Genomic DNA, 26,865 nt, shown 5'->3' with positions numbered 1-26,865 from the left:
ACGCAGAGCCACGGCCCCTCCAAGGCATCGGGGCTTCAGCCAAAGTGGCGTTCACACCCGAATCCCGCTTGGGCCGGGCCTGGGACCCCCGGCACTCAGCACAACTTGAGTTCAGGACGATGATCACAGGCCATGCACTTTGCCACATGTTCGCGGGGGTGTATGGGGTGTGTGGCGAGCGGCTAATACAAGTGCGTGGTTCTTAGGACCTGATCACGGTGACGGTAAAGCACGAGTGGCAATGCGCGGGGGAGGGAGGGCCGAGGGGACAGCGGTGACCTAGAACGTCGCCCCACCGCGGAGCGGAGCGAAGCGTGCAGTTCGGTCCTCCGGCCGGCAGGGGTCGCGCTCCGGCCCCGCGTCGCGCCGCGCCTGCGCTTCCTGCCCCTCCCGGTCCGGGATGCTGCTGCCGCTGCTGCGGAGGAGCTGCTTCCCTTCCTCCTCTCCTAGCGGCGGCGGCGGCGGCGGCAGCGGCGGCGCGGAGCGGGTGGAGGGTGCGCGGGGGCCCGGGGCGCGCGGACGGCGTCCCGAGCGCGAGCCGTATGCGTGCATGGATCCGAGCGCCGCGCTGCACCGGCGGCCCGCGGGCGGCGGCCTGGGCGCGGTCTCCCCGGCGCTGTCGGGCGGCCAGGCCCGCCGGAGGAAGCAGCCCCCGAGGCCGGCCGACTTCAAGCTGCAGGTCATCATCATCGGCTCCCGCGGCGTGGGCAAGACCAGCCTGATGGAGCGCTTCACCGACGACACGTTCTGCGAGGCCTGCAAGTCCACCGTGGGTACGCCGGGCTTGGGGCGGGTGGGCCTGCGGGGAGGTCGGGGCCCGGTCCCCGTGGAAGCTCTGACCACCACCTCCCCTCCCGGGGACAGGCTGTTATCCGTGGCCGTTCTGCGGGTGTCCCCGGCACTCCCGTCGTGGGATCGTCTGACATGCGAGCCGCGCACAGGCCGGGTCCCCGTGGAAGCTCCGACCCCCCCCCCCACCCGAGTTTTCCGTGGCCTTTCCGCGGGTGTCCGATCCCGGAGCCGGGACATTCCCCCCCACCCTCCACCCTCCGGAGCCTTCTCGGGTCATGAGTTCAGGGTGATACATCCGCGGAAACTCCCGGTCCGTTACACCAGCTCACCCAGGAAAACGGCTTTGTGAGGTGTTTTGAAAAGTAAAGCCTGGGGGACCACCCACCGGTGCAGGTCCCCGAGGTCACCATCCTAAGGGGGATCGAACCTCTTAGCATTCCGGGCTAGAGGAAAGAACCACAGCTTGCTTTCTCATTTTTCATCCGTTTTCATGGTTTACTGGAAAGAAGTTGAAAAATGTTCGCACTAAAGCTGCACTCCAGTTTCTTGTTGTGTGTAGAAATGTAGGGCAGAGGGATTTCGGCTGTGTTTATCCTTGACCTCAAATAACCAGGTGACAGGCAAAGTGAGAACCATTCCTCCAGCACCCACCCGAGGTCGGTGAAATGTAACGCCTCTACTTACCTTACACGGGATCTGGATTTGAAACTGCCAGGGAATGTTTTTGATGACGTTGGACTGACAGGACCTGACATTGAGATTTGTCAGGGGTATGGGAACCAGTAGTGCCCATGGAAAGTTCCCAGATTTGGGGTGACGCTATAGAATAGGCTGCCCGGATTTGAGGTGAGTCTACAATAAACGAGCAGTAGGGACTGAACAGGGAGTCAAGAAATGTTTGGCGCATTCGGGAGAGACAGGTAGATCTCTGTAAGTTCGAGGCCAGCCTGGTCTACACCTTGAGTTCCAGGACAGCCAGGGCTATGTAGAGAGATCCTGTCTCAAACAAGCAAAATCTCAGCTTGGAGATCTGAAATGCTGAATACATATACACATATTTACAGTTGTAACCATTGATGGCTCCCATTTTTGAGATTCTGTAGAGAATTTTAGGGACTCTCCTCAGAGAGATCATGAGATCATAATTGGTAAGTTGTCAGGTAACAAACAAAAGTATGGCAGTTTTTAAGTACTTGCTGGGAAATTAAACCTCCAATTTTCACATTGACTTTTTTAATTTCCTCTTTGAGTATGCCCCTTAATGCTTTTTTCCCCCTTCTTCCTTTTTTTTTTTTTTTTAATATTTATGTTCCTTCCACCTTTTTTTTTTTTTTTTAATGTTTGTCTTGGGGATGTGATATTGAAATCCAGTAACAATTATACCTGTTGCAAATATCCGATCTTGGATCATGAGAGTATATAGGGAGTTATTAGCCAGGAAATGAGGCTTATGTTATTTTGTTATTGTCTGACTTAAGTGCTTATGTTATTTTGTTAGTATCTGACTTAAGTGCGGTAGGTTTGAAGGCAGTTGAGGATTATCGGCCTTTTATGGCCCTATACTTACATATGTAAAAATGAAGGGTATGATTGTGTTTAATTCAGAAGGAAAAATCAGTGCAGATACTAACACTAGGAAGGCATGAGGTGAGCAAGGGGATGGGTAAAGATCTCCTCCAAAGCAGGACTCCCACACTCTAGAAAGTTTTCATGGGGGACATAGCATATGGAGAACTTGGCTGGCATATAGTTCTGAGAAGGATGGACCTGGCCCGTGAGCTTTCCCAGCATTGGCAGAGTGAAACCATCCTGGGACAACATGGGATTACGTAGACTATCTGGGAATGAGCAGGGAAACTGGCCCCCTTACACACATAATTATGTGTAAGTGTGTCTCCCCACACTGAGGGTGGTTAAGGGTGGTTGGGTTTTTTTCTTTTGTCTTCATTTTTGTTTTTTTTGTTTTTTTGTTTGTTTGTTTGGTTGGTTGGTTGGTTGGTTTTTCGAGACAGGGTTTCTCTGTGTAGTTTTGGTGCCTGTCCTAAATCTCGCTCTATAGACCAGGCTAGCCTCGAACTCACAGAGATCCGCCTGGCTCTGCCTCCCTAGTGCTGGGACTAAAGGTGTGTACCGACGCCGCCTGGCTGGTTTTTTTTTTTTTTTCTTGAGTGTTTTTGTCTACTCCATATGCAGGCTATAGTAGTTAATTTCAGTAAATATTTTTTGTTGTGGGGAGTTCAGAGAAAGATGGTAACCATGGCTTAATCATAGCCTGAAGACACTAACTGCTAACAGATTCCTCTGTAGCTCCTGCCTGGGAGTCCAGCTGCCCTCCTAGTGAGCAGGTCATTTGTTGAGCACCTGCTCTGTGTTGGCTGTCGCGCTGCCCGTGGGGTAAAGTGGAAAGCAGGGGGTGGGATCAGTGTGCACGAGGTGCCAAGTTCACAGGCAGCTAGATGACAGTGTACTTAGCTTAGAAGCCCCTCCTGGCTGGGGCCGAGAGTTGCTTAGAGCGTTTCTTCCCATTGAACTGTGGGCAGGCTAAGTTCATTCCTTAAGTTCCTTTAGATAATGCTGTTTACATATGACTCTGGGTGTGCTGTGGCCTTGTAGCTACTGTTGGAGCAGAAACTCACGGGATCCCTTCTGTGGCCTGTGTTTCTGGTTTCTTCTCATCCCAGTACAAAGAGCCCCGCATGGAGGATGAGTGTCTTCCCTGGTGTTGTTTTCCTTACTGAGTCAGGGTTTGTAGACGTTGGCTGCTTCCAGAAGAGACCACAGTCCCTGAGCATGTGGACACAGAGATGGGTTTCAGAAGCAAGGGCATGGCACCTGTAGTTCAGAGGCTGGAAGAGAGACTTCTGAAATACGCCCTGACAGCGTATCCGACACCTGTGGACTTGGTGTAACAGGAAATAGTGGAAATCATCCTTAGGGATCTGAGGTGGTAGAACAATGTAAAATTTGAATCAGTGAAATGTTGGGGTTTTTTTTTTGTTATGATTAATTATCAGAGCAGACTGGGTTTAAAACACATAGAATTCACAAGTGTATGAAAAGCTACAAATATTTAAATTATTTAATGGAAATTATCTTGGTAGAATGTGATTTTTCCAAGTAGAATCATATTTGTGGAATTGAATTACTCTGATGCAGCAGGAATAATGAAACCAGTTCTTTTCGAAGGAAAGGAACAGCGTCTGTGACGTTAGAGAGATGGGAAAAAGAAAGAAGTTTGCTGTAGACGTTGGCACCCATCTGAGCTGAGCTGAGGCTGGGCCAGTTTTCTAGTTCCTTCTTTGCCTAGACTGTGTCTGACATACTCGGGAACTGTTTCCTTCCATGGACACCTGTACTGTAAACATACTTTACGTGCACTGCTAGGAATCCCTAGGTACGTGTGGGATCCTGTGATTACTTTCTGGGTGGGAGACAGAGAAGCTGTGCTGAGTTTCCAATCCGCCTTGTTTGTGCTAGATCCTCTTAATTTAGCATAAATAAACTTTTAAAGTATAGTTCAAGAAAATCCATTAAAATATGTTTGTAGGGCGGGGGCGGGGGCGGGGAGGGTCCTCTGGAGAGATGGCTCATTGGTTAAGAGTGTTACTGCCTTATAGAGGGCCAGAGTTTGGTTCCCAGCACCCACATGAAGCAATTATGAACTCCAGTTTCAGGGGATCAGACACCCTCTTCTAAAATACTACATTAAATGACCTTCCTGCTATATTTATAAGATATGTGAAGCACAAATGTTGTGTTTAGACTTCAGCCAGTCTGTCATCTCATTATGTATATGAAAAGTATCCTTAAACTTTCAGAACACAGCAGTAAATGGATGTAAAGCTGTCTAACCCAGAATTCTGTTATTCCTGAGCAGTAAAATCCCCTAAAAATGGTAGCACCATCATAGGGTCATCAGTTCTTTTATTTTGCCAAGTAAAGATGTTTTAAAAAGCCACCATCATCAGTTCCAAAAGAGAGAGAGATTTAAAATGGAGATGGGAAAAATTAGGAGCGACCAGGTAGCAGATTTAAAACTCTTTAAATTTCCCTCTGGGGGCCTTCGTCCTGTGCAGCAATAATTACAACTTCCCAGCCCCGCCTTTGAGAAGGCCAGATCTCAGGAGACAGCTAAGGACTTAGAGAGGCAATGCTAACCTGTTGGCCACAGTCCCTGTCTTGTCCTCCTGGATGTCCTCTGTCGTTCATGCAGAGATGGAGTATGCCTAAGTGACCCAGACAGGCTTCAGCCTAGGCCACACCTGCGGGAGTACTTGAACTGACAACAGAATTGAAGCCTCATAAAACAGGTGGCTGAGTGAGACCCATGCAGAAATGGCCATCCGGCTTGCCTCCAGATGTAGTTACAGATGTCCTTACTGGCCGTCTGGCTTGCCTATAAATGTGGTCGTAGTTGTCTTTACCTAGAAGTTTCTGAAGGGTATGGAGGAAATTGGACACATTGCTCTTTTGTCTGGAACTTTTAGGGCTGAAGTTTGGGTGAGAATAGTCAAGGTGTACTTGCTTTTCTGGGTTAAAACTGATTTTGTTTTGATTGCCCTTCTGTGCTTAAATGCAGTCTTCCAAACCATGGCACGTCTGCTGAGTGTTTCACTTAAGAGAGTTGTGGGGAGGGGTGCTGGAGAGACGGCTTAGCACCCCTAAGAGTTAAGAGCTCTGGCTGCTCTTCCAGAGGACCTGGGTTCAGTACCCAGCACCCACATGGCAGTTCACAATCATCCGTATCTCCAGTTCTAGAGGATCTGATGCCCGCTTCTGACCTCAGAGGGCACCGGGCATTCATGTGGTCCACAGATATACGGGCAGGCAAAACACCCGCACATGTAAAATAAAAAAGAGAGAGGAAATTAGGGAAGAATGCCCAGAATTCCCTTTTCCAAACGTTGAGGAACAGCAGACTTCCCGTTGCCCCACCCACTGCCAGAGTGATGGGAGACCGCAACTCAGGGAGAAGCAAGTGGGAGAGAAACTGAGATTTGGGTCTCAGGCCCAGGGAGCGGCACTCTGTGGTTGGACTTATTTGGGGAGCCAGGGTAAGCCCACAGACTTGTGCAGTGTCCGCTGTGACACCTGGTGGCTGTCTTTCAGAGAAAGGCTGTAGATTTCTTTGGAATCAACTGTACAGGGAAAATAAAAACCTCGTTAGACCTGGCCCCAGAATGTCCCCCTTCATTCCTTGCTTCTCGCACTGAAGAGGGAAAGTCTTATTATGCATGATAGGGGTCGGAGTAGAGGTGTGCTCCTTCTTTCCAGCCTGTGGACTCTGCCAGGAGCTCCGTTGGGAGGCCCTGAGCTGGTTGGAGAAGAGAGGTGGTGAGAGTTGGATAGGGGATGGATAGGTGAGAGTTGTTCTACAGCCTAGGCATCAGATACTTTGTTCCAACTGAGTAAGCACTGGTCTGAACTGGGAAAGAAAACGTGGTCACTCGGCAGAGGCGAATATTTTGTAGAGATTCTATATATCTACATGAGACCATTCTGGGAGCCATTTAAATAGGGCACAAAGTTGACACCTGAATACCTGGCTTATCCCGTTAGAGGGGATGTGGGTCACAAAGAGAGTGGCAGTCCAGTGTAAGGAAAGAGGTGAGAGCCATTGTGTCTCATCAGAGGGAAGAAACTGATTATTTACCTTTTTTCTTTCTGTTGCACAGCTTTGATGTTGGAAAAGTATTTGGAAAACAAAACTACAGACCAAACCCAGTGCCCTAATTGAGTGTGGTTATGTTGTTATTTAATTCTGTAAAGCCAGGAAGCAACAATACAGACCTAACAGGACACCATGTGTGTACCACTGAAAGGTCTCCCCTCCTCCTCTTCAGTCTGACGGGCTGCTGACTCCAGCACTTGTGGTCCTACCTTCTTAGCTTACCAAGTAAAACAAGTTCCAGTGAACCTCTGGCAGGCGGATGAGGAGCCTTCCTGTCCCCCGCCCTTCTTAATGTAGAAGCCTCTGAACTTGGCTGGCCAGAACCCTGTGATGTCACCGTTCCCTGTCAATAAAGAGCTTGGCTTTTTTCTCCCATTTTCCTTCCCTTTCTCATACTTTTATTTATTTATTTATTTTGTATGATAAGATGTTAGTACTTTCCTGTTGATCAACTCAAAAAATTTCAAGTCAACAATCTTTTTTTTGTTCTTTTAATTTTTACTCGAAAAGGAAAGCCCTGTTCTTCAGCCACCGTGGCCTTTCCCTGTGCTGCCCAGATGGGGAGTTTGGCAGGTAGCAAGCTGGACCTCAGTTCAAGCTCTTCTGTAAGTTACCAGTGTGTCTTTAGGCAGACCACTTCCATCGGGTTCCTCGGTCAATAAAAGAGGGTTGGAGGCACCTTCTCCCTAGTTCACAGTGTAAGAGTAAATGGGGATACCATGTCCTAGGTACCTGGCCCAGAAAGGTAATCCATCCTTCTGCTTTCCATATTGGTACTGTAAATGCAGAAACTGCCGGGAAATCCATCCTTTAAAGATGTGCACAGTGTATACTGTAGAGTAAGACATAGCAGTGTCAGCCACAACCTGGTGAAGGACGACCACCTCACAGGCCCTGCACGGAGTAGCAGTATGCTAGTTGAGCATCTGTTCCACAGTTCCACAGCTGTTCGGACTAAGAACTGGCAATGATGTGTAGTGGCCAGGGAGTAGAAGAGGCCCACTGGCTTCAGTTTTCTGTTTGTTAAAGGGATACACTTCAGTGAGATAACACACGTGCCTTAGAGTAGTGCCTGGAATACAGCAAACACCAGCACACTTAGTTCTTGGTCCTTTTACTTAAGAAGGGATAAGCACCGTTTTCTGAGGTTCTTCCTGTATACTTCCGTGAAAACAGAACTGTCTCCCCGTGTGGGCACTCCGCGCTCCCAGCCTCTCCCTGCCTTGTGCTATGTTGCCATACCTGTGTATTCGCATCAGGTCTTCTCTGTGGCTTATGCGTCCCTGTGTCGGGCGGAGTCACAGGGTAGTCTGCATTTGTTAAGGCCAGAATGAAAGAGAAGGCAGAGCTACGTGGGCCCTGCCCTGCCCACAGCCTGGCGAGCCTCTGTAATGATGCATGGTGGGTTTGCACACACACCCTTTTTAGAGATTTGGTTTTATTTTATGTGTATGGGTGTTCTACCTGCATGTATGTCTCTGCACCACGTGTGTGCAATGCCCTCAGAGGCTAGAAAAAGGTGTCAGGTCCCCTTGAAGTGGAGTTGCATGTGGCTCCAAGCTGCCGTGTAGATTCTGGGAACCAAACCTGGATCATCTTTGAGAACAGCCAGTGGTCTCCAACCACCGTCCAGTCCTCTCTCCCCTCCAGTTCTGCTCTATAATAGTGTCTCTCTATGATCACGAGATTATATAATTAGAATATTGTTTTTAGTTTACTGAATCCTCACAACGCAGCTTAGGGAGGAAAAGCCAGTCAAATCCATGAGTTTTTACCCATAAGATACTTTCGGGGGCCGGAGAGATGGCTCAGTGGTTAAGAGCACTGGCTGCTCTTCCAGAGGACCTAGGTTCAATTCCCAGCACCCACATGGCAGCTCACAACTGTCTGTAATTCCAGTTCCAGGGGATCCGACACCCTCACACAGACATGCATGCAGGCCAAACACTAATACACATAAAATTAAAAGCTGGGCTTGATACAATAACAGAAAAAGAGCAGGTCTGGAGGCAGCTGGTCGTATCTTCCTGTCCCTCATGGTACACAGTTCACCCTGTCCTCTTCTCACGAATGATGCAGCTTGGGCAGGAGACTCATTTCCAATAATAATAATAATAATAATAATAATAATAATAATAATAATAATAAAAGAGGCTGTCGGTCACACACTTAGTGCCTCCCACCCAATGTTGGACTTGCCTCTGTGACTTGGACACATCTCTTAATTTAGTCTGTCACTGTCAAGGCAGGAATATAATGTCCCAAAGTGGCTGACATTATCTAAAGTATATGCTGGGAAGAAAAGTCGTGCTCCACACCGAAGGCAGTAACTGTGACAGAACTGTAGTGTTACAGCCGTTTTCCATGGAGACCTATGTGAGAGCCTGGAACTCCACAGCTGTGTTACTGTTCAGGAAAGTCCAGTGTCGTCCAGGGCAAGCTGCAGGGCTTGAGTTGGCAGAGAAGCAAGGTTATCCTACGGGAGAGGAGGCAGGGGGCTGCCTGTATCCAAGACTTGGACCACGGCGTCGTGTTTTCTTTAGACTGGAAAGGAACGTGAAGGAAGGGGAGTCTGTGTATTTCTGCTGGTCTCAGTTTTGTGACTTCTTAGGGCTCAGCGGAAAGAAACAATGTTTTGGAAATGCTTTTCCTTCTGGCCTTCCTAGGCAGCAATTGCTTCAGCTCTGAAAGACAGACCAAGAAGGAAACGAAGCCAGGCTCACCTCTAGCGCCATGATTATGACAGTAATGGACCGTTTGCAGAACGTTGCACACACCTTTTTCCCTCACCCACCTGATCTTTATTATAAGAGCCTTTAGTTGTTCACACACGTGTGAACTCCAGTCATGAGTCTGCTGTTGTGTTAGCATGTGGTCTAGCAGTTACCCCTGCTGTCTCTGATCAGGTGTCCCTACAAGATGACATGGCAGTGCCCACCTGACTGGACTGCCATAAGCACAAATATCTGACAGATACGACTGTCATTGCTACTAAAACAAATTGAAGGCAGAGCATGAGCCACAGTAGCTGAGAGACAGCACCCATTGGAGTAGGGAGCCTAACCCTGTAAGCCAAGTCCTTTCTGGAAACATCACTAACATGTTTTCAGAAGACTTCTATACAATTGGAAGCTTAAACGTAAGTCAACAGAATAATCTATTTAGAGATTACTGCTCCATGGAAGTGAGGGGATAAGTAATCTGTTACCATAGTAATCTCTGGGACGTTTACAGCCTAGTAAGACTGTCCTTCGCAGAATTGTAGACCAAGTAAAATGTGTCTATACATGCACATACACGTGTTTATATCCATCACTCCCATTCCACAGCTACCTCCTCTGCCTCTTGGCTTTAAAAAAACAAAAAACACAAAACTGCTGATCAGTCCTGAATATCCCTGATTTTTCCTAAATTACTCTACAGCATTTAATGGAGAAGAGAGGCCAACTTTCAGTCACCATCAGAGTCATTGAGTTGCTGGTGAGTGCTGGGCAGTAAGCCAAGGATGCTAGCTAGGTCTTTGGAGGATGGAGCCTGTGGCGGAGGCCAGCAAAGAAAGAGTGCAGAGCCAGAATCGGGGTGGGAGCAGGGTAGGTGTGGTCAGGGAAGGCTCCGTGGGAAATCTAGGATTTAAAAGGTTTCTGGGCAGACAAGAAGGTTCTCTAAGAGTGGATGGCAGGGGAAGGTACTCCGTTGCCAAGTACATGGTGTGTTAATGTAGGTCAGTGTGACCCAGCTTTGGGGGCAGGGACTGTCCCCATTAACCCAGAGGGTAGTGAAGGCTGCTTGCTTGCCTGTTAGTCAAGAAGCCTCTGAGAAGCTGGGTTTTCGGCAGCGCTGTAGATAGATGAAGGTGATGCCGCTCCATCCCTGAGTGTGGATGTGTAGATAGTGAAGGTGATGCCGCTCCATCCCTGAGTGTGGATGTGTAGATAGATGAAGGTGATGCCGCTCCGTCCCTGAGTGTGGATGTGTAGATAGATGAAGGTGATGCCGCTCCGTCCCTGAGTGTGGATGTGTAGATAGATGTGAAGGTGATGCCGCTCCGTCCCTGAGTGTGGATATGTAGATAGATGTGAAGGTGATGCCGCTCCGTCCCTGAGTGTGGATGTGTAGATAGATGTGAAGGTGATGCCGCTCCGTCCCTGAGTGTGGATGTGTAGTTCTCCATTCCTGTCTATGCCGTCTGCCCCTAACGCTGTGGCCCAAACAGTTGAGACAGTTGCTGGCTTGCTGTCATTTATTAATTACCAGTACCATTTCTGTGGCATGCAGGTGGTGCAGATACACAGCCTAGAGTCATTTTATATTTGTGAGGCAACGTTTTTAGACATGTCCAGTGGTATACTTGTAGTAATACAAAGATGTGTCCATAAATTTAATTAAGTTTCCAATCATTACAAGCTACTTGGAGCTGTTAGGTACAGTGGAGGCTCTTTTATTTAAGAGAGGGGACAGTTTCAACAAGCTGTTATCATTTGTAGACTTGATTTTTTTTTAAAGATTTTATTTATTTATTATGTACACAGTGTTAGGCCTGCAGGCCAGAAGAAGGCACCAGATCTCATTATAGATGGTTGTGAGCCACCATGTGGTTGCTGGGAATTGAACTCAGGACCTTTGGAAGAGCAGTCAGTGCACTTAACCTCTGAGCCATCTCTCCAGCCCGGTTTTTTCTTTTTTTTTTTAGAGTTATTTATTTTGGGCATATGAATGTTTTTGCCTGTAGGCATATATTTGCACCGTGTGCACACAGTACCTGCTGAGGTCAGAAGAGGGTATTGGATCTCCTGGAACTGGAGTTACAGGCTGCCATGTGTGTGCTGGAACTGAACCCAAGTCCTCCCCTTCCAGAGCAGGGAGTACCCTTAACCACCTCTCCAGCCCGGTTTATAGACTCCGACTTCGCCCAGTTCCCCGCTCTAGTTTCTACTCCAGTTGCTGATGCCGTTGTGGTTACGGTGCTCATTAGTACCGGCACTCCTCACTGGCTGAACAGATCCTCTGTCCAGCTTCATTTCAAATAACTGATCTTGTTTCCTGGTTTTGAGTGTGAATGCCTGGTCCTTTTATTTTCGTTCATTAAGCTTTGTGGTTAGAAAAATAGTTCTCACAGAGGACTGCCAACACAGGTAGGTTTTCAAACTTGCTGTGAAAGTGTGGCAAGCACATGACATGTGCAGGCACAACCTGACTTAGCACAGGTGGCCTGCCTGGCTGTTTGAGGTCTGTTAGGTGACCGGAAGCAGAACTCAGGAGAGATGCCGCTAGCCACTTCTTTTCAGTAAAATAACAGATTTACCAAAGTTATATCTTCTTTAACTCAGATTCTGAAAACAAATTCATTTGAAGTAGAAAAAAAAAAGGGGGAAATCAAGGGAGCTGACAGGATGGCTGTGTGCAAAGCCCCCCATCACCCTTGGAGCTGGACGACCTGCCCCCTGGTAGCCACACAGTACAGAAAACCAACTCCTGCAAATCGTCCTCCGACTCCACTCTCGCACACCGCAATAAATAAACAAATAAGTAAACGTTTATTTCTTAAAATGTGAAATAAAATTGTAGTCATGGCAACTTGAGTCTGATCTGTAATTCACATCGCAGATTCATGTGGCGAAGAAGTCCTACATTTAGGTTAATATTGTGAAGACAGTGGTTTGTCACCAAGCTGTGGCATGTCACAGTCAGAGCTGACAGTGTGGTTGTGCCTCGGAGGTGTCACTTTAAGGTGCTATTACCTTGGGGTGAGTCGTTTGGGAGCCTTGCTCAAGGCCATGGGCCTGCACAGACCTGCTCTCAGGTTCACGGCTGTGCCTAAGAGCCCTGCCTTTGGGAAGCAGTCAGCTGGAGAGTGGAAGGTGACACTGTGTCGGTCAGCCTTGCCAGTCTGGTGTGAAGGGTGGAGAACTGAAATTGCCAGGTGTGGTGAGCGCACGCCTCTAATCCCAGCACTTGGAGGCAAAGGCAGGTGGTCTCTGTGAGTTCTCGGCCAGCCTGGTCTGCAGAGTGAGTTCCAGGCCAGCCAGGGCTATGTAGAGAGACCCTAATTCAAACAAAAAACAAATGAACAAACATTACAAGAATAAAAACAAGAATTGATACATAGTGGACCCATCTCCATTGTGACGTTTTATATTCACAGAACTTCTCTGCTGTCCATCTAGGGGCTGCCCACCAGCCCAGTCTTACGAACATGTCTAGTGGGTTGCTAATTTTAAACCCAGTCACATGTCATTCTGTTCACCTCAGATCCTCATCTGACCACTGCTGCCTCAGGCCCCAAAATGGATGAGCAGAGGCCAGGCAGAGTCACTGTGCTGGCTCTGGTCACCTGCATGTGCCTGCTGCCTGGGATCGCCCTTCTGGGGTCCCGGCAGGCTGCTGGGAAATAGATCCAGAAGAGAGCCGTCTCTGGTGCTGTGGTTAGCCAGCATCTCCTCGCTCCTCCGCTTGTCAATACTGTGTTGGAAAATCTGTAACTATAAAAGATACCAGATGAGATACACAAATGAAATTTGGTTTTTTAAAATGTATTTGAAGCTTACTGGTCTGATTTTAAGGAAAAATATTACACATGGTGGTTTGCTTGCCGTATTAAAATGAATAAAAATTAAAATTGAATATGCTAATCTAGAGTTGGGTAGGTTTTTTTTCCTTTTTTTTTTTTTTTTTTGTGTGTGTGTGTGTGTGTGTGTGTGTGTGTGTGTGTGTGTGCGCGCGCGCTGAGGCCTTACTTGGTTGCCCAGCCTGTCTCTAACAGTTTGTTCCTAAGTAATATACTGAGTCATGTGCATATTTACCAGCACTTGTGAGGGCTAAAAATGTTAATATGCTAATAACTTACCAAATTCAAACAAAGGCTGCTTGAAATCAGGATTAAATTTCAAGTTTTTCCATCTAAGAATCCTTATCTCTGAATTGGCATCCTCCGTTCATGTTGCCGTGGTTTTTAATTGGCACCAGTAGTCATAGATGACATGTAATAGCAGGTGTTAGGATAAGCCAGGCCTGGGCTCCTGGTCAAGTGTGGAGGAGGAGAGTGCCCAGAGCTGCGGGTCTCTGCACATCCGTCCCTCACCCCTTGGAATGTTGGCAGTACCGATCCTTTTAGTTTTCTGAGTCATACTTACAAGTAGGGTTCTTGTGATGCACTGTGTCTGTATTATTTTTGCCTCATGTTCACTTGTTTTATCTACAGGTGTTGACTTTAAAATCAAGACTGTCGAACTGAGAGGGAAGAAAATTAGATTACAGATCTGGTAAGTCCAGTCTGCAGTGCACGGTTACGCCCTGTGTGTGTGTCTAACAGTCCACACGCTTGGCTGCTAAAAGGGACCCTGAGCCGTCTCACCTCATCTGCTTTCCTTCGCTCCTTTGAAAATCAGATAACCAGCTCTTCCTGGAAACAGCTCCTTACGTCCCACTCCATCTGCACGTGGGGCATTGTCCTGAGAGCCTGTTTGAGCCTCTCTGCCTCTGTTTTCCGATCACTGACATGTCTCCAAACTGCTATCATTAAAATAATTACTTGGTTGCATGTCTTGGACTGCTGTGTGGCTCAGTGGTAGAACTCTTTGCTTGGCCTGTACAAGGCCCTGGCTTCCATCCCCAGCACTGGTAGGGGGAAAGGCATGTCTTCATGTCTTTAAAATTACTGCATGGTATTCAAAGGAGCCCAATATGTTTGTAACCATATTGTCAGGAGGGAAAAACACATCACCTACACAACAGCTCGGGCCCTGTGCTGATAAGTGTGGACTTAGTGTGGCAAGTATCCCCTTTCCTGCTGGCCTGTGGGTTCTGTGTGACTGGGGCATCTTCTGCATACCAGAGGGGACCCAGAAACCCCATCTGAGGAGGCGAGATTCTTTCTCAGCTCAACATTGGAACAAGAGGCCAGACCAGCTGTGTTCTAACTGTACTCGATGCTTAAATCTTTCCCTTCCCTATTAACAACCCACAGTGGCAGCTAGAATCCCCCAGGTTGCTAGCTGCTTCTGTAGAAGAAAGGGCGGGGTCTGGCGCGTGGTGCTTGAGTGGCAGCCCCACTGAGCTGTGTGGAGACTGCGTGGTGGTTTTCCTAAGTCAGGTGCACCACTCAGCTTACTAACTCATCTTGGCAGGTGGCCCTCCCTCTGACTGTCTGTCCACCGTCTGTGTGTGTTTGCTTTCATCCACGTTAACCGCTGCCGCCGCGTCTGTGGTCTGACCGGTCATCTAACGCTTGACTGTTAGTGGCATGTCTCCATCCTCCATCCATGTCCTTGTCTGGGGCCCAGCTGCAGCCGAGCCAGCCTTGCTCTCCTGGTGTCCTGAGGTAATCACTTTCATTGGGTCATCTGCAACTGTCTACCCCACAGAAGGGCTTTGGGGGTTCTGTGGTTTTGTGTGTTTTTAACAGTTTTGCCTAAGTATTTGATAACAAAAAATAGGTTTTTCTTACACTAGTCCAGAAAAAGGTAACAGTCTTTGTTTAGTTCATTGCTGTCCATCCGATTATCTCCCACCGGCAACAGGGAAGAGTGATGGTGTGCACTGGGAAGAGTGGTGGTGTGTCACTGGGAATGTCACTGGGGAAGAGTGGTGGTGTGCACTGGGAAGAGTGGTGGTGTGCACTGGGATGTCACCGGGGAAGAGTGGTGGTGTGCACTGGGAAGAGTGGTGGTGTGCACTGGATTTACAGAAAAGTTGATTGCACACTCTGCATGGAATATTCGTGGCAGGTTAGGAAGTGGGACTTGTGTGTGAAAAGTACTTAACAGAGCAACTTAAGGGCAGGGTGCCTTGTCCAGTTCATGGTTTAGGGGTGCAGTCCCTCATGGTTTAGGGGTGTAGTCCATCATGGTTTAGGGGTGCAGTCCTTCATCGTGGAAGGGGCTTGTGACATCTCAGCAGCCCAGGAGACAGATGGGAATGGGATGCTTAGTCTGAGACCCCAGCCTGAGCAATGGTGTCGCTTCATCCAGTGCAGGCCTTATTTACCCTTAGCTGTTCCTCTTGCAGCCAGACAGGCCCTGTGACTCACCAGTGCCCGGAGTTGCTTAATCTGATCAACACTCCACACAACCTTTTCCCTGAAGGGATTTTCAGAGTGACTCTTATTTCTACAATACGCCAGCTACTTGATTAATCACACCATACTCAAAAGACTTTTTCTTCTGAAATATTTTATTTAAAAGATGAAAAATGAGCCAGAGGAATAGCTCAATGATAGAAATAATTTTTGTACTCATTTTGCTAGTTAAAAAAAAATTCTGGGGTCATGGTTCTCTTTGATTATTTCTTCAATAAAAGTGCAGATTGGATACTCTTACCCAAAACGCTTAGGACCAGAAGTGTTTTGGATTTTGGAATGTTTGCATAGATACAATGAAATAACTTGAGTATGGGTCCCAAGTCTAAAGGTGAAACTCATTTTACGTGTACCTGAAGATAATCTTGTACATCTCTAGTGTACCTGCATTTCTTGAGGTCAGATATAAAATTTTTCATGTGTGGCATCAGCATCATGCTGGCGCTCAAAAAGATCTTGGAACGTTTGGCTTTTTAGATTGAAGATGCTCAGCCTCTACTGTTTCTCATGCTTCAGGGTCCAGGGCAGTCTCCACGCCATTGCTGTTGTGCTGTGTTTTGTGTGTTGTCTGGTGTGTCCTCCTGCCATCAGCTGGGGCTTCAAGACCGCAGTGTAGCTGGGAGCAGCATTTCAGGACCCAGGTGGATGTGTTGGGCTGTAAGACAGAACCTGGCTTTCCTCCCTGGAGCCAGTTGGTTGTCACAGAGGAGCTGTTAAGACAAACGCCTTTCTTCTTGATCATTTCTGTTTGTGGTCATCCTAATGGAAATACTATACTGGAGTCCTGCATGTTTAAAATCCCAAAGGCTTCAGCTGTCTGTCACATTTTCATGTTACATATTTGTTACATTTTTTTTTTTTTTTTTTTGCAATACAATTCAGTTCTACATATCAGCCATGGATTCCCTTGTTCTCCCCCCTCCCACCCCCCTCACCTTTCCCCCAGCCAACCCCCCATTCCCTCCAGGGCAAAGCCTCCCCCGAGGACTGAGATCAACCTGGTAGACTCAGTCCAGGCAGGTCCAGTCCCCTCCTCCCAGGCCGAGCCAAGCGACCCTGCAAATTGTTACATTTTTAATCCCTCAATTATGTTTCAAGGACCACTTTTTTCTCTATACTTAAATATTTCTTCATGAATGTACACAAAAACTTAATGTGCCACTAAAATAAAATGTGTCCGGTAGCATGTAGTTTCTTGAATTTATGTGTATATATGTGTTTGAGTCAACATGTACACATGAGTGCAGGTGCCCGTCTAGTCTGATGCCCCAGAGCCGTGGTTCCAGGCAGTTGGGAGCCATCTGATAGGAGCATTGGGAACCAAACTTGGGTCCTCTGTACAAGCAATATGCGTTCTTAATGCTGAACTGTCTCCCTAAGTTACTGTGTGGGAATGGACCTGCAGCCTTGAAATGTGTCTCCTACCATGATATGAACATAGGATGGAAATGGTTGCAGGGCTGGAGAGATGGCTCAGAGGGTTAAAAGCACTGAGTGCTCTTCAGAGGTCCTGAGTTCAATTCCCAGCAACCACATGCTCACAGCCATCTAGAATGAGATCTGGTGCCCTCTTCTGGCGTGTAGGCAGAACACTGTATACATGATAAATAAATAAATAAATATTTATTTAAAAAAGAAAGAAAGAAATGGTTGGCTGGCTGTTTCTCTTTACCCATCAGCCCAGTCTTTATTGTAGGGGAATCTTGTCTCAACTAATGTGTGGGTGGGTGGGTTGGTTGGGTTGGGGTTTTTTTGTTTGTTTGTTTTTAAGATTTACTTATTTATTATGTATACAGTGTTCTGTCTGCATATATGCCTACAAGCCAGAAGAGGGTACCAGATCTCATTACAGGTGGTTGTGAGCCACCATGTGGTGCTGGGAATTGAACTCAGGACCTCTGGACGGACAGCCAGTGCTCTTAACCTCTGAGCCATCTCTACAGCCCTGTTTGAGAATTTTTTGTTGTGGTGGTGGTTTGGTTTGGTTTAGTTTGGTTTGGTTTGGTTTGATTTGGTTTGGTTTTTAGAGACAGAGTTTCTCTGTGTAGCCCTGGCTCTCCTGGAACTCGAATTGTAGACCAGGCTGGCCTTGAACTCACAGAGATCCACCTGCCTCTGCCTCCTGAGTGCTGGGGTTAAAGGTGCACCCCTATGCCTGGCTGTTCTCCTTCAGAGGACAGAGTTTGATTCCTTTCACCAAGGTCAAGGCTCACAGCCACCTGTAACACCACCTCCATGGAGTCTGAAGCCTCTGGCCTCTGAGGCACTGGCCCTCAGGTACACATGCAGACATTGTACACGTGCATGCACACAATTAAAAATAAATCTTTTAAAATGTTAAATTACCAAACTAAAAAAACAGAGTTAGAGTAATTTTTCAGCTTGAACCAAAAGCAAAGAGACATGTAAGAATAAGACCCCACGGTACTCTAGTAAGTGATGATTTAGCTGAGAGCAAAAAACCCAAAGTTCTCTAAATAGCTCTCTCTTTTTTTTTTTTTTTTTTAATAATGGATTTTTCAAGACAGAGTTTTTCTGTGTAACCAACCACTCTGGGTGTCCTGGAACTCATTGTGTAGACCAGGCTGGTGTCAAACACAGAGATCCACCTGCCTCGGCTTCCCAAGTGCTGAGACTAAAGGTGTGGGCCAGTGCCACCAGCTTGAAATGAGCTCTTTACCATTGTGATGAAAGTTCAACTTCCCCAGGGCAGTGGTGGCGCACGCCTTTAAACCCAGCACTCGGGAGGCAGAGGCAGGCGGAGCTCTGTGAGTTCGAGGCCAGCCTGGGCTACAGAGCAAGATCCAGGACACACTCCAAAGCTACACAGAGAAACCCTGTCTCGAAAAACAAAAAAGAAAGGAAGGAAGGAAGGAAGGAAGGAAGGAAGGAAGGAAGGAAGGAAGGAAGGAAGGAAGAAAGAAAGAAAGAAAGAAAGAAAGAAAGAAAGAAAGAAAGAAAGAAGTTAGTTCAACTTTCTGGAGATGACGGTGGGGAGAGTGTTGGGATTTTCTGTATCTTTCCAACGTGACACCTCTGCAGTACTTGATCATCTTTGTGGAGGCTGCAGAGACGGCTCTGCGGTTAAAATCACTTGTTACTCTTGCGAAGGACCCAGCTTGGGTTACAGTTCCTACGTGGTGGCTGACAACTATGCCTGACTCCAGTTCCAGGGGATCCGATGCCACCTTCTGATCCGGCACACATGTGGTACGCACATGGACATGCAGCAAAGCACTCATACGAATAAACACATCTTTCAAATTTTTAGATAAATAAAGTGGCTCCATACTGCTGTACAGTAGACAGTTGGCTAATAACCCATTGAATGGAATCAACGCTTCGCTTTCCCTGCTGCTCAGTCATATGTGGTTGAACACATTTGGTGTGTAGTAGCTTTGAAGAGTAGAAAGTAACTCAGCTTGCATTTGGGGGATGCAGAATAGTCATCCTAAAAAAATGTTTTTTCCTGCTGCAAGCATTCAGTCAGGCACCAAAGGCAGGTTAGAGAGAAGTCTTCAGTGGGACTATAGCAGTTTTATAAGTGCTCTGTCTCCCTTTCTAAAGAAGTAAGTGACCCCATGTTTTGATGTCCTGACATTCCGGTTGTGGCTTTAGTCTGGATAAACTGTGGATCTCAGTGGGGAATCTGTCTCCGTTTATGCGATTTAGTTGTTAATCTGTATACAGATAAAGCACATGTCTCCTAACAGTATAAGACGGCCTAAACGTTTCCTTGTCCACATGTCAGGCTGGGGAGAGTACCCCGTACCCCTGGGGTGGAGGAGGAGCAAAGTGGGTGTTTGCACCAGCCTGTGGGCTGCCTATCCATTGGTGCGGGAACTGATCTTTACTGCTGTTTCCTAGGGACACAGCAGGACAGGAGAGATTTAACAGCATTACCTCAGCCTATTACAGAAGTGCCAAGGGGATCATATTAGTGTATGACATCACCAAGAAAGAGACCTTTGATGATTTGCCAAAATGGATGAAGATGATTGATAAGGTACGTGTCACATCCTCCTGTTGTGAACTCTCAGGAAAGGGGGAACAGGATGACCGAGCATCCTTAGTGGACTAACATCATCTTATCCATACACAACCTCATTAGAGATGAGCCAGGGATGGAATAGATTGCCTAGAATCGGCTTGTAACAAAGAAAACAAGCTTTCATTCTGGTTAGACCCCTTCCTTACTCTGTCTGCTCTATAGACTAAGCAGGAAAGGTCATGTGGACACTCTTTATGTACTTTATGGTGCCCATGGGTGATCCAGGAGCCTAATCATCCTCAGCACTGTAGATGTTCTTCGGTTCCTCATTTTGAACAATAGAAGATTTCTCTCAGCTTAAAATTGAGTCATTACAGGAAATTCTGTGTCTTCATGGTTAATGTGGACTGTATTTTGTGCTAGGAAATGTGTTTGGCAGTGCACCTTTAGAAGACAGAGCAGCTGGCTTGAAATGTGACTGTGTATGTACATTGACCACAATTGGAGAGGTTCTGTCCCCTTAGGCAATAATTAGATGTTTAATTCCTTTATTTGTGTACAGTTGTACTAAACCTGACTATACTGTGCACGTCATATAGCCGCCAGAAAAGGTACACTTCTGGTTTTACTAAGCAGGTTTTCCCTGTGTGCCTCTTCATGGTATGTTAGGGACCAGTGTAAGAAATAGGACTAGGCATGATGGTGCCCACCTTTAATTCCAGCACTCAGGAAGCAGAGGTGAGCAGATCTCTGAATTTGAGCCAAGCCTGGTCTACGTGACACCTTCTAAACCAGCCAGGGCTACACAGAGAAACTCACCAGCAACAAACAAGAGTGAAGCAGGGCTCTGCCCTCCACTTGCTCTGCCCTTGGCATTGGTCACTGAGTACACGGTTACCCTCATGCCACAAGAGAGAGAGTGGCTGTGCACAGAGAAGGCCCTAGTCTCCAATACCCCCCTCCCATGGATAGGTTTAGGGATATCATGAGGTAAAAAAGCAGATGGTTGAGGATGTGGGGGAGGATAATTGGAGGGATCAGTGATCTGCTGTGTGGCTCGTCATATGCAGTGGTGATGGTGTTAGCTGTTGAGACCTCCTCATCTGAGGAGAAGAATTTGAGTCTTCATGACATCAAAACATCATTCATCAGAGGTTCAAGTCAAGAGTCGGGTTAAAAAAAAAAAGCCAGCTTCAAGTCCCTAAAAGAGTAACCCATCACCCCAGAGCTGGTGGGAGAGCTCAGCGGGTAAAGATGCCTCCGAGCCTGATGACCTGAATTCATCAGGTGACCTGACGTGGCAGAAGAAGAGAACTGTGTCCTTCCTGCAGGTTGTCTTCTGACCTCCACACAATGTCATAGAGCATGCATGCACATGCACAAAACGAAGAAACTCAGAACTCTTAGTCTCCTAACATTGTAGGGGTTGGAGTGTCGTCTACAGCAGAGTCAGTGAGAGGCTGATAGATGTGATTTGTAAAGCCAACTCAAATCAGGCGTTGGGGAGGGACTCAGAATCAGAAAAATCAAAAGTACAAAGCTGCACGGTGTTAAATGAGGCTAAGCCAGCTGTTCACTGGAGGTTACCATCAGAGTCGGAGTCTGGGCCAGGCCTGCTAGTGGCGGGTATCTCTATATTCCTTTCCTTCCTTCCTTCCTTCCTTCCTTCCTTCCTTCCTTCCTTCCTTCCTTCCTTCCTTCACATGTTTTTTCTAATCTTGAGCTCACCTATTCAGAAGACTAGTGAGCCAGGAGTGTTCTCTTCTCTGCCTGTCCTGTATTCTATCTATAGTTCTTTGTGTAAGAGCTACTTTTTTGTTTGTTTGTTTGTTTGTTTGTTTGTTTGAGATAGGGTCTCTCTATGTAGCCCTCCCTGGCTGGCCTTGAACTCATAGGGATCCACCTGCCTCTGCCTCCCAAGTGCTGGGATCAAAAGTGTACACAACCAAAGCCATTAAGAGCTATCATTTCTGGAATGCTCAGCTTGGGTGAGGCTGTTCCATCATCCCAGCCAGTAAGGTTGGTGTTCTTGCTGACACCTCCATGTCAGCAAGACACCCACATAGGGAGCTGCCTCCCACCCCTTCTCCTAGCCTCAAGAGTACTTTGGCCATGATCCCCAGGTTCCTTCAATGCAGTCTGCTTCAAATGACTTTTTAGACGTACACAAAGTGCAATGAATTATTCAAGAGATACTAACGGACCTATATTTTTAAAACCTTGCAGATAGAGCTTAAAATTGTTTTGGACGGTAAAGTTAATGCTAACTTCTTTATAGCATAAAAGTAAGTGGAAAGTCTTGGACTGACTCCATTTTGTCGCCAGCTGTTTTCTTGTGAGGGTCTTCCTGTGCCGTTCAGGGTTCTTAGAGCAGAAAGACTTGCTTTGTTTTACACACCTTGCTTCATTCTTGCCCCATTTTGTTGACCTTTGGCCTTTTCCAGTTGAGGACCATTTCTGAGTACATAGCATTGCCTGTTGTTTTTAGTCATTTCCTTCACAGAGTCTAAAGAGTGGCTGAGGCCAAGGCCAAGACCATGGTAGTTGTTGGTGCCTCTCGGAAGGTACTTTCCAAAACACCGAGAGCCCTGTCCACCTCAGGAGAGGCTCAGAGACAGTGGAGGAGAATGAACAGTAAGAAACTGGTGACAGGTTGTGTGGGTTTGCATTTGTCTGTCAGTGTGTGACGTCTTTGAAATCCCACAGTACGCTTCAGAAGATGCTGAGCTTCTCTTGGTTGGAAATAAGTTGGACTGTGAAGCAGACAGAGAAATCTCCAAGCAGCAAGGAGAAAAGGTGCGTGGATGTGGGGTGCTCCCAAGCACGCCGTGCCCTGCAGGGTGTCGCTCACGGCTCGCTCATGTGCTGTCCGAGTACAGAGTGCCATGGTAACTGCCCAGGCCCACTCTTCGAACTCTTCACATCAGTATATACTGTATTTTATGTGACTTGACAATTTATACAGAAAAATTGTTCTTAGGTTGTAAAATTTGCTTTCATGATTTTTTTTTTTTTCTCCTGCCTTGACTTTCGCTAAGGATCCAATCATGGAGAAGCATTGATACTCATATTATTATTATTTTTTTTTTTTTTTTTTTTTTTTTTTTTTTGGTTTTTCGAGACAGGGTTTCTCTGTGTAGCTTTGCGCCTTTCCTGGAACTCACTTGGTAGCCCAGGCTGGCCTCAAACTCACAGAGATCCACCTGCCTCTGCCTCCCGAGTGCTGGGATTAAAGGCGTGCGCCACCACCGCCCGGCGATACTCACATTTTAAATGTCAGATCACTATACATTTAGACTCGTACACACATAATTGGATTTAAAGGTCTCTAGAGATTTTGTTATATATATTGCTATTTACTTACAGGACTTTGCTGTACACACGAACCTGATATTTGAACATAAATGGGACTTTACAGACCCTGAGCTCCCCCTCCCTTAGTGTAAAGCACAGAGTCTGTGGTCCTGTCAGAGGCCCGGCCTGACACCCACATAGGTCTGGGTTGCACCGCGTGGTTAAAACGAGCACATGTCTTCTCAGTTTGCACAGCAGATAACTGGGATGCGGTTCTGTGAAGCCAGCGCCAAGGACAATTTCAATGTGGATGAGATATTTCTGAAACTCGTTGATGACATTCTGAAAAAGGTAAAAATAAATACACGTGCCCGCTCAGCTAGCTGCACTGGCAGCTGTTGCTCGTGCCTAGGGTTTCGGAGTCCTTAGGGTTGATAGTCTGTTTCCTTTCCTTGAGATAGAATGTTCTAGGGTGACTTACACAAGCTCTCATGACCATGAGAAGCTGGGGCATGGCTCATTGGTAGAGCATTTGCCTAGCAAACTCGAGGCCCTGGATCCCTGCCTAGCACCATATAAATAGAGTGGGCTGAGTGTAGCACTGTGATTACAACATTTGCTTAGCAGCCACGAGCCCTAGGCTCAGTCTCCCGCACTGCAGGTAAATAAAGTGCCGTGTCTATATGACACTTCCTTTTCTTTTTTCCTCTTTTCCCAAAGAATTAAGTTGAATGTGGAGCCCCTTTGCAGTGTGCAGCCTTCCTTAGAGAAGGGCCACAGCTAGTGGTCTTCCTCAGGCCCCTCCCTAGACAGGGACTGTCACAGAGGATGCCTCACTGAGCAGCAGTGGTCTCCTTGGACGTCTCACAGCCACTAGCTGGTGTCCCCCAGAGGGGTGACTCTAGGAACCCTGAAAATGCCATCACTAGGTGACTCACAGTGCTCTGTAGACAGCCGCAGCGTGTGTTGTTAAGGACAGCTGTACATGTTACAGGCACAGTTCTTTTTTCCCAGATATTTTTCCTCAGAGTTTCATTGAATCTGGCAGTGTAGACCCTTCCAGGTAGAGAGGGCTAACTGTTAAGCACTAACTGATTATGTCACTTGGGCCCCAGGGGGACCAACTCATAGATTGTCACAGACGTGACATGATTCAGAAGCAACTGATAAAATGGCTGTTTATGTACCTGGTGAGGTTGCTTCTGTTTTCTTTAGACGATGGACTGGCTTTCTGTTGATTAATCTGTTAAATTTCCATCATAGTAGATTCTGTCCAAATAATGTGTGGTTTTTATCACACTCCTAGGGGTCAAGCCTAGGGTCTTCTCACACATGCTGGGCAAATAATTCTCACCAAGCTGCTTCCCAGCCTCTCCCAATGGCATAAAACAGTACTTCAGAGATGGGTCAGTGGTTAAGAACATTGGCTGCTCTTCCAAAGGACCCCGATTCAATTCCCAACACCCACCCAGCATTTCACAACCATCTGTAACTCCAGTTCCAGGACCTAACACATACACACACACACACACACACACACACACACACACACACACACACACACACCCCTGGCTTCATCAGGTAACAGGCATGTGGTGCACAGACATATGCCCATACACATAAAGCAAAGGCTGTACAATTGAGACCATTGCCTCTGGCTTGCAAGACTGAGGTCTTTGTGTTCTCTCCTTGTCCTTTAGATGCCTCTTGACATTTTGAGAAACGAGTTATCCAATAGCATCCTGTCTCTACAACCAGAGCCTGAGATCCCACCAGAGCTGCCTCCACCTAGACCACATGTCCGATGCTGTTGAATTGCTGCTTTGGAGACAGAGTGCAGACAAGTCCTAGAAGGGGAAACATTCTGTTCTGCACTACAATCATGTGACAATTTCCTTTCGCACTTTGTAACCCAAGTCAGCTACACACTAACTTGTAAATATGCAAATATGCAATCCTGGGTAAGGTCGGGTTATAAGTTACATACTTCCCTTCAAATTATATTTCCTCATTACCCCAGTGTGTAGTGTGCGTACACTGGGGGGCGTAGTACTTCCAATCTGAAGAATGGGAGAGAAGGTGTAATATCTCTTGAGTACTGTAAATGTCCTTGTTAATTACACTACGAGGCAGATACTCCGGTGAGAAGAGAGGACCTGGTGCTTCGCTTTCTGTTTCAAAGAGAAATCTACAAAACTGAAGATTCCCGGAAAAAGGAGATAGGACAACTGCTTTTTCTTTATTTACAAGCCTTTCCGGCTATGGCATCTTGAGGTGTGGGGTGTGTCTGCCCCAAAGCAAAGCTCCCTCCCCAGCTGCCACGGGATTATCTATCGCGTTGTGTCGTGAGAGGTTTTCCCAGGTAGCGGGCTGGATCGGACTAGGTCCTGTGGCTGCAGAATCTGGGGGTTTCCCAATGGCCGGGACACGCTTTTAAGAATGACTAAGATCCAACAGAGAAAAGACTGTTGGGCAGGGATTGTAGCTCAGGGTTTGAGCATTTGCCCAACACACGAGGCCCTGGCTTCAATCCCCAGCATCACAGGGGGGGTGGGGGTGGGGAATAAAGGAAATAAAAATAAAGAAGACAAATTTTTGAAACTATAGAAAAGATTTTAAAGCCACACTGCTGTCCTACACAAATCCTGTTTAAAGGAGTTTAAAGAGTTACATTTTACTCCATCAGCAAACACACATGCATCTGCCCAAGCATCCTGTATCTTTGTAATGATGGACTTCTCCCACTGATGGCGAAGCTTATTCCTATTAAGCCTAGACTGTGTTCAAGTTTTCTTGTTTTTTGGGGTTTTTTTGAGGGTCTGATAAGGAATTTGTGAACTCTATCTTTGGTATATCTTTTATTAAACTGCACTGTTTTGTTTAGTCAAGGTAAATAAGTATGTATTTGAATAACTTGGTGTGTCCTGAGTGTTGTGGTATGAGAAGCATCGTGGTCTTTCTACACTAATGAAGTGCAAATAAAATTTTGTATTTATGAATGACAGTTGAATCGCCCATATATTTATGCAATTATAAATTATGCATGCCCGCATTGTTCACCAGCTCCAAATCTTAATCTTTTGAGTGTAGGTGGGAAAAACATAATGTGTTCTGCTATGGAAAACACCCTGGCTGCTTCTGGAAGGGTTCAGCATGGATCTGCTGGACAGTCCAGCAACTCAGTTTCTAAGTCTGTGTGCTCAGGAGACAGCTCAGGTATCAGAGTTTCCCAGCAGTGTCCAAGGCAGTGGTGTGGGGGGGGGGGGGGGGGGAGGGGGCTCAGGGGCGGGGCGCACCGCAGTGGTGTTCATAGTCGTCAAAAGTCAGGAAAACCCTGATGTCTGTCAACAGAACAAGGAGTAAGCACACGGGACTTAGAGAAACAGAGGATACTACTCAGTGTCCGTGCAGGAGGGAGGATCACCACAAGATCACAGCCAGCCTGGTCTACCTAGTGAGTTCCACACAAGCCAGAGCCACACAGCAAGACCTTGGCTCATAACCCCCAAAAAACCAACAGTGTTTTTAATGAAAAGTCAGCCCACCATACGCTATTGTGCATATGGAAGAACCTTGATGTCATTACCCTGAATGAAGTGAGACTATTCCAGAATGGTTTCTCTATAACTCTACTCTGTGAAGTAGAATCATGAAATTCGTAGACGAGACCATGGTTACTGGGGGGGGGGGGGGGGGGGGGGTTGGCGAGGAGGATGGAAGGCTGTGGAGATGGATGTCGGGTATGCTGACACTCCAAGAATGTGCTTAAAGACACCGAGCACCTGTACACGAAGGGTGTGGATGGGTCAGTATAGTAGAGAGCCCTAAAGGCTCTCATGCCTTAGTCTACAATTAGTCACTCATTCCCCTGTGCCTTTGGTCATGCCTCCAAGCCCACTCTGCCCTTGGACAGAGCTGTGTTTGCTGAGCTCTGCCTCATCCTGATAAAACCTGATGAGAAATGCAAGGAACTTGAGAAGGAAGGTCGCCGTGGTAGCTCTGATGGTGGGGCTCTCTGGGACCCCAGCTTCAGTATGTGAGCAT

General features: G+C 47.1%; 1 protein-coding gene across 1 annotated transcript; it reads left to right on the top strand.

The window, feature by feature from the left end:
* The first annotated feature begins 400 nt into the window (after nucleotides 1–400).
* On the top strand, nucleotides 401–25,825 carry Rab12 (RAB12, member RAS oncogene family). Its single transcript, XM_059278332.1, has 6 exons — nucleotides 401–773; nucleotides 13,662–13,722; nucleotides 19,404–19,542; nucleotides 22,234–22,323; nucleotides 23,068–23,172; nucleotides 24,522–25,825. The coding sequence occupies exons 1-6, from the start codon at nucleotides 401–403 to the stop codon at nucleotides 24,633–24,635; spliced, it is 882 nt and encodes a 293-aa protein (XP_059134315.1). The 3' UTR covers nucleotides 24,636–25,825.
* The last annotated feature ends 1,040 nt before the right edge of the window (nucleotides 25,826–26,865 follow it).

Source organism: Peromyscus eremicus, chromosome 13, assembly GCF_949786415.1.
Source record: "Peromyscus eremicus chromosome 13, PerEre_H2_v1, whole genome shotgun sequence".
Lineage (NCBI taxonomy): Eukaryota > Metazoa > Chordata > Mammalia > Rodentia > Cricetidae > Peromyscus > Peromyscus eremicus.
Note: the sequence above shows the minus strand (reverse complement) of the source record. Positions and strands in the feature narration are given on the sequence as shown.

Coding starts and splice junctions, on each gene's coding strand:
- Rab12 (XM_059278332.1), top strand. CDS start 401: ATGCTGCTGCCGCTGCTGCGGAGGAGCTGCTTCCCTTCCTCCTCTCCT. Junction 774..13,661: donor GGCCTGCAAGTCCACCGTGG/GTACGCCGGGCT, acceptor TTTTATCTACAG/GTGTTGACTTTAAAATCAAG. Junction 23,173..24,521: donor TTGATGACATTCTGAAAAAG/GTAAAAATAAAT, acceptor CTTGTCCTTTAG/ATGCCTCTTGACATTTTGAG.